The sequence below is a fragment of the Corvus brachyrhynchos genome, unplaced genomic scaffold (genome assembly GCF_000691975.1).
Source record: "Corvus brachyrhynchos isolate BGI_N302 unplaced genomic scaffold, ASM69197v1 scaffold148, whole genome shotgun sequence".
NCBI classification, from domain to species: Eukaryota; Metazoa; Chordata; class Aves; order Passeriformes; family Corvidae; genus Corvus; species Corvus brachyrhynchos.
The window spans coordinates 2,898,245-2,905,779 of NW_008239785.1; the positions used below are offsets into that span (position 1 = coordinate 2,898,245).

The following is a 7,535-nucleotide window of genomic DNA, read 5'->3' on the forward strand; positions in this document are numbered from 1 at the left end:
GGGCAGGGGGAACCCACGGCTGGAGTTAACCCTTGGGGTGCACCAAGCTGGGTTTTCCCTGGAAATAACCCCTTCAGGGTGTGTCGTATTTCAGCGCCGTGTCCGTGTTCTTCCCGGGGTATGAGTGTGCTCCTGGTGGGGAGTGGGGGTTGCGGATCAGTCCTGAGAGCGCCCCTGCCCCAGGGCAAACCCAGCGGGGGTGATGATGTGGCTGCGAAGGGTCTGGCCACACCATCCCAGTGCTGTAGCTGGATTAACCCTGCAGCCCTTTCCCAGCCCAGCTCTGCAGTCCCCTGCACCTTTGAACAGGGGAGTCTGAGAGGGCTGTGGGATTGGGAACAGCTTGGCCCAACCTCTGCTGATCTCCAAAACATCTGTATGGAAAAGGATGGGTGCCCTGGGCACCAGCGGGGAGAGAAGGGGCTGAAGAAATGTGGGGAAAACCTGGGAAATTGGTCAAAAGGAGCACATGGATGAAATGAGGAAGGGGCATGCAGGGAAATGTCCCATCAGCTGCCTTCCTGGTCACCGGGTCCCTGGAGTTTGAGACTGTGCAGTAGGACAGCACTGGTGCAGGGGTCCCAGCTGCCTGGCTGTGCTCTGCTTCCCCTCCATTCCTCCATTCCTCTCCTTTCCCATGCCTTTATGCTGGGGTACCCAGACGCTTTCCCACCCACATTTCACCTTCCAGCCTTGCTTCAAACCCTCCAGCTCTCCAAGCAGTGATCTACCCAGCTGCAAACCATTAACTCCTTCCCTTCGTGCCCAAGGTTGATCCAAGCATTTAGGAAGGCCTCCAAATGGAACACTGCTCCTGGCTCTCCTATTTGTAACCTGCTGCTTTCTCAGCCAGCCACACCATGCCTGAGTGGTCCTGCCCTGTGTCCTGACCTGGCTGGGCTGCTGCAGCAGGGAACAAATTTGAGGAATGTTACTCAGGGAGATATGGATGCTGACAGGTGCCTGGGAGCAGGCAGGGACACCCACCATGTCCTGGGACATCCCAGCCTTGCTTACTGGACCCCACTAGCCAGCTCAGTCCCCTTGAAGGTGGGGTTAGAGATGGAATTTTGGGGTGAGCTCTCCCTCTTTAAATAGTGGGGCATTGCTCAACTCCAGGAGCAGCCCCCAGGGGCTGTGGAATGCTTCTGCCTCTTCTGGAGGTGCTGGTGTTCATTGGGCATCTCCATCCAGCCCCTCTCTTCTTCCCAGCACTGCACTCCCAGTGGTCATCATTCAGGGTCTGCCCCTCCTGCCCTGGGTAAGGACCCCTCTTCCTCCTCTTCTTCCTCCTCCCCATCCTGCCCTTTTCTGGTGGCAGTTTTGCAGACAGTGGGAGCAATCCCAGTGGTTACGGTTGCTCCAGAACTCGGATCAGAAGTAGCCAATTTACAAGTGAAATGTTATTTTTTTCCGGGCTGCTGAGATCAAGGGAAGCAACTTGTCCTTGATGAAGGCCCCCGCTCCTGGACTCTTGGGGCTGGGAGGGAAAAGTGGGAGCTCTGCTGAGTGCTTTGGGAGCCAGTTCCTTTGGGAAGGGCTGTCAGATTGGTGACTGAGGCTCAAAGACAGTCCCTGGAAGAGGTAATTAGGGTGATCCTGTCCCGATCCCCTCAGCTGTGGCGAGTGACTGGTGAGGAGTCACGAGCCCTTCACCAGCAGCCACTCCAGGCCCATTTTGTGTTAATTAGGCTGTTTACAAAACACTGTAAATTGCCGTAATGAACACCCCAGTGCTTGGTTTCCTTTAATTATCCATTTGCATGATGAATGAGCCAGCCCGTCTTCAGCCCTTCTTTTCCAGCAGAGGGGTCACACAGCCCAGTATGGCTTTGTATGGGATCTGCCATGCAAGGTGGGCAGAGACCTCGGGAGAGAGGGAGAAGAAAATTGAGGAGGAGGAGAGGAAGGAAAAGCAGGGATCTTCAGCCCTGGAGATCTCCCTGGCTGTGAGGAAGGGGCTCCTTCCTCAAGACCAACCACATTTAGAGTGGGGTTTGAGCAGCTGTTTCACCCCAGGCTCAGAGCCTGGCACTCAGACTTTGATTTTCTGTAGGAGAAAGCACAGAAACCATTCAAAGCATTTAATCCTCCCTGGCTCGGTGATGGGGCTGCCTGGAAGGGCAGAGGAGGAGCGGCAGTATTTCTTGGCCCCCCACATACCTTCCCCTTTCTTTCCCTTTTGACTTGGCGGATGAATTCCAGAGATGTTAATCCGCTCTCAACCCGTCGGTGAAGAATAAAATGTCCTCTCTGTGTGGGAGGAAGGAATCCATTCAAATTAATTGCGGGAAGGAGCAGGGAGTTGGGGGTGCACTGGGTGTGAGGCTGTGCTGAGGGTGGGCTGAGCATCCTCTGATGCCCAGTGGTCCCCAAAGGGGAGGGAGGGATGGGCAGAGGGATAGGGATATCTGAGGTGGCACAATCTTTGGGTCCCCAAAGGGGAGGGAGGGCTGGGCAAGGGGGATGGGGATATCTGAGGTAGCACAATCCTTGCATTCACAGCTGGAAGCTTCAGCCTCTGCCCTGGCCATAAAAATGCCAACCATGTGGTCTGTGGGCCAGGGCTCAGTGGCAGTGGCGGGCACAGGGAGCGAGTGGGGGGCAGAATGGCCCCACTCAGCAGTTTTGGGGTGTCAGTGCCTATAAAGGGGAGGGAAGCGCTGTTCCTCTGAGCCAGGCTGGCAGGAGCTGCGGGGTCCGACCCATCCCAGGGGCACACAGGAATCAGGCAGGAGAGATGGAGGGAGGAAAGTGCTGAGCTCGAGCTGGGTCAGCCCATTGAGGGTTCGTGGAGGTGAATGTGGAGGCAGAGGAGAGCAGAGGAGAGACCACTGGGATGGGCCAGGCGCTGTTCTGTGCGCTGGGAGGTCAGTGTGGCTGTGGGATGGGGTTCCTGTGGGGGCCTGCAGGCTCTGCCGCCTGCCCTCACCTTCACCTCTTGTCTCTGCAGAGCTCCTGGGATCTGCCAAGCGCCTGAACGTGAACTACCAGGATGCAGACGGGTGAGTGCTCCCCTGGAGAGTGCTGGGTGCTGCTGCCAGCCCAGGTGGGCTCCTCTCCCTAGTATCCAGTCAGTCCTGCAGCTCAGGGTATCATACAGCTTTTCAGGGGAGCTGGAGAACACAACATCCCAGAGCCAGGGCAAGCCCTGCACAGGCAGAGCCAATGCCTGCCTGGATCTAAGCTGAGGGCTGTGCTCAATCCATCCTGAAAATCCTTCATAAATCCCTTCTGTGTCCCCTTCTGTAGGGATGGGGGTGAATAGGGATGGCAGCATGTCCAGCCAGTGCCCTGTTTTCCCCTGGTTGAAGACCAGAGGAGCACCCGGCCGGCCTCAGTGCCTGCACGTGCCTCTGTTTAATATCCCAAAGGCAAAATCCCATTGTTTTGGGGGGAGTTAGAGAAAGAAAAGATGAGGTTGCCAAGTGACCACAGCATATTTGTGTGGCTCATCACTTCCAAAATCCAAGTACTTAATAAGCTGGGTACTGAGAGTTAAAGAAACCACAAAGGCCCATAAAATAAATAAGTGCATTATTCTTATTGAATTAACTCTGACCTGTCAGTCATTAGCATTGTTTTTATGTGCTGTTGTTGTACCTAATTTCTGCATGTTTTCTTTTGGAGGACTCTGTAGGAAGAGGTGTCCATGATGAGTCCTAACAGGCCAGCGGGGGGTTGGGAACCTGCAGGATGGCTCAGTCTTAAAATAATACTGTGCAGATGGAGCTTAATAGAAAAAGAATTTAATAATAGAAGCTATGATCTGATTCTGATAAGACACAGGGTTTGTGCTCAGGCAGCTCCAGGAGGGCTGATGGTGGGAACTGGGGTAAAGGGTCTGTTCCCTGCCCGAGGGACACGGGCAGGGCATTGGGTTTTGCTGGGGCACAGGAGGGGGATGATGGGGAGATGAGACACGAGCATGGGGATGGCAGTGTGTGTCCTGGGAGAGCCATGGTGCTGGTGTGTCCTCAGCATCACCTTGCTCAGGGCTTGGAGAGGATGGAGTGGGCAAGTGTGGGTTTGTGCAGCCACCTCAGGGCAGAGTGGGACCCCACAGGGATTTTGTACCCCCCAACTTCACACTTTGAGGCAGAGGTTTTGCTGTGGCTCAGAGGATATGGTGGGTGTACTGGAGGAGGGAGCAGCCCTCTCTGCTGGGGTTAGTGTTGACACTTGCAGAGTCTCAACACTAACTTGCGCAGGGATTTGGGGATGCTCTGGGACTGCAGATTATGAGGAGAGCCGTGCTGGAGGGGCTGCATCCCCAGCATTGGGTTTGGACACTGCAGAGCCCATCAGAGCCCCACGCTGGTGCTGTCAGGAGCCCCCACGTCCCTTGGAGCAGCACACAGGCTAATCCCCGGTGGCACAGGGACCCCTCTCTTGGCCTTGGCCCTTCACGTGATGGCTTGGGGGGAGTGCCAGGCAGACAGGCCCCTTTCACAGCCCCAACACACTGGGCTCTTTCATTACCAGGGGCCTCCCACGCTCTGCCGTGGGCTCCTGGCAGCCCTGCTGGCATGGGGAGGGGGCAGCTGGCAGAGGGGGCAGGAGTGGCCACGGGGCTGATGTGTTTGCTGGATGCTGTGAGCAGCGCTGGGGCTGCCTGGCTGCTCCATGGAGAGGGGAGATGCTGCTCCCTCCATCCTGTCTGTTTCCCCCAACACAGGGCACGGGGTGGGTGACTCCCAAGTACACAAGTACTTGGGGTTTCCCAAGGCACACACAGTTTGCCTACATCCCTTACTGGGCCCTGGGGCACGGACAGCTTGGAGGGATTTATCCGTGTATTGCTGTGGGGAATCTGAGGCACTGTGGGAGTGTGGAATCGGGGAGGACGTAGCCATGAACAGCCAGTGACAATCCCAGCCCTCAGCCCATGTCGCCGTGCAGGGGGTGGCTGTGGGGACAGCACTGTGGGGCTGGGGGCCAGGCTGAGCCCTGCCTTGTGCCACAGGTTCTCAGCGCTGCACCACGCAGCCCTGGGCGGCAGCCTGGACCTCATCTTGCTGCTGCTGGAGGCACAGGCCACCGTCGACATCAAGGACAGCAACGGTAAGGGGTGACCCTGGGCACGGCCCCTCCGGCCGCCAGCGCAGCCCCCTGCGCCAGGCCAGGGGCCGTGTCCAGCCCTGCTGAGCCCCGCTGCCCACAGGGATGCGGCCCCTGCACTACGCAGCGTGGCAGGGCCGTGTGGAGCCCGTGCGGGTGCTGCTGCGTGCCGCCGCCTCCGTCAACATGGCCTCGCTGGATGGGCAGATCCCGCTGCACCTCTCAGCGCAGTACGGCCACTACGAGGTGGTAAGTGAGAGCCCAGAGCCACCCACATGCCCTCCCTGGGGCTCTCTGGGGTATATGGGTGGGGGCAAACCCCGCCGTGCCGCTGCAGGGTGATGCTGAGCCCCTGTACCACGTTGCTCCCCCGCAGTCGGAGATGTTGCTCCAGCACCAGTCCAACCCCTGCCTCATCAACAAGGCAAAGAAAACACCACTGGACTTGGCCTGCGAGTTCGGGCGGCTGAAGGTGGGTGCTGTGGGCTCTGCCCTGTGCCAGGGGCTTCTCTGGGGGCTGCTCTGGAACCCACTGGCTCCTCCAGGAGCAAAGTGCTGGTTCTGGTTACGACTGTTCTCCCTCCACCACAAGACTCAGAGTCTGGCAGGCAGCACCTGCCTCCTCCCATGGCCAGACACGGCCGGATCCTGAACCTGGGAGCCGTGGGTTTTGCCCCTGACCTTGCAGCAGGGCAGTGTCAGGCTGGGAGAGAAGCCAGGAATTGTTGCTCCCGGTTCTCCACAGCCTCCCCCCACCCACCCCAGCTTTGCTCACAGTTAAGCACAGATAGGCTGAGCTGGCTAATCCCAGCAAGCTCTGAGCATCCAGCCCTACTCCAGGTCCCCAGCACAGTTTGTGGGGACAGGGCCACCTCATGCTCTGGGAGACCCTGGCCCAGCCAGCACCACCGGGTTGGGCTGGAGCATGGCCAGCCAGACTGTTCTGTACCCCTCTGGGAGGGGACCAGGGGGATATTTCCATTTTTGGAGTATCTATAATGTCTGCAGCTATAAACAGGGCAGTAAAAATAACTCCTCTGTGCCTCTGGGTTGACCTGAGATGCTGAGAGTTGCTCTGGGCTGGAGAGACTGGAGGTTTTTAGGGCTTGGTCTGAAAAGTCTGATTATGGGAAGACTATTTCTGGCTGTTGTGACCTTTTATAGCCCCTCACGATAGTGTGGCCATGCCAAGCACTGTCCAGCTCCAGCCAAGCCTGGGGCTGTGGATGGAAGGGAGTGGCAGGATGGGGAGTGGTGGGCTGGCCCCAAGGATGAGCCCTTCACTGGGAGGGTGCGGGTGGGGGTACGTGCACCCTGTTGCTCACCAGTGTCTCATGCAGGTGGCCCAGCTGCTGCTGAACAGCCATCTGTGTGTCGCCCTGCTGGAGGGACAATCCAAGGATGCCACTGACCCCAACTACACCACTCCACTTCACCTGGCAGCCAAGAACGGGCACAAGGAGATCATCAGGTAACTCCCTGCCCTATGCTAGAAAAACCTATCAGGGCTTCAGTCCTGCTTCCTCCCAAACACATCTTCCTCCTGCAGGCTTCAACCCCTCATCCCCAAAGCAAATGCAAGGTCTTGTCCCCTTCCCACCGCAAAGCAGCCAAATGCCTGATGTCCATGTCCTGCTGTTCATACCTCTCCCTCCTTCCTACCAGGCAGCTGCTGAAGGCTGGGATTGAGATCAACAAGCAGACAAAGACAGGTACAGCCCTGCACGAGGCTGCGCTCTACGGCAAAACAGAGGTGGTGCGGCTCCTGCTGGAGGTGAGCATGGTGGGGACGGAGCTGCGTGGGGGGACAGCCCCTGGAGGTCACCCAGCACCCCTTCCCCTTGGTCCCTTGCCTCCCTTGGGTGTGGTGGCAGGGAGGGATCTGGCCTTGACCATGTCTCCTCCCGGGCAGGGCGGTGTCGACGTGAACATCAGGAACACCTACAACCAGACAGCGCTGGACATCGTCAACCAGTTCACCACCTCACACGCCAGCAAGGACATCAAACAGCTGCTGAGAGGTGAGGTTGGGACGGCACTGAGAGGGGCTTCTTCCCCGTGGGATCTGCCTGGGTTCCCAGTGCTCCTGAACAGCCTAAACCAGTGCCAACATCCCAGTCCCCTCTCACATGTGCCCGCATCGTGGGGCAGTGTCCGGGGATCAAGTCCTTCCTGCATTATTAATGTTTTCTTCTCTCGTCTCCTTGCTCTCGCTTTCTCCTTCTGCTCTCCCTGGCCTCCTGTCCTTCCTCTCTATGCTCTGGCACCTTCTTTCTTCCTCTGTCCCTTGCCTTCAGAGGCATCAGGAATCCTGAAGGTCCGAGCTTTGAAGGATTTTTGGAACCTCCATGACCCGACTGCTCTCAATGTCCGAGCAGGAGACATCATCACGGTGAGGCTGCTGTCTGCTCCCCATCCCCCTGCCCCACCATGGCTCCAGGTACCAGCCCCATCCCTCTTGTCCCATGGCAGGT

The 7,535-nt window shown here is 57.8% G+C and overlaps 1 protein-coding gene across 1 annotated transcript in view; it reads left to right on the forward strand.

Annotated features, from left to right (window-relative positions):
* CASKIN2 (CASK interacting protein 2) overlaps window positions 1-7,535 on the forward strand; it is a 28,972-nt gene that overhangs the window by 15,257 nt on the left and 6,180 nt on the right. Inside the window, exons 2-9 of the mRNA XM_017743182.1 lie at window positions 2,954-3,005; window positions 4,967-5,064; window positions 5,165-5,310; window positions 5,438-5,533; window positions 6,402-6,532; window positions 6,727-6,835; window positions 6,974-7,082; window positions 7,359-7,533. Of these exons, the coding sequence (XP_017598671.1) occupies window positions 2,954-3,005; window positions 4,967-5,064; window positions 5,165-5,310; window positions 5,438-5,533; window positions 6,402-6,532; window positions 6,727-6,835; window positions 6,974-7,082; window positions 7,359-7,533 (916 nt within the window). The remainder of the gene's footprint in view (window positions 1-2,953; window positions 3,006-4,966; window positions 5,065-5,164; window positions 5,311-5,437; window positions 5,534-6,401; window positions 6,533-6,726; window positions 6,836-6,973; window positions 7,083-7,358; window positions 7,534-7,535) is intronic.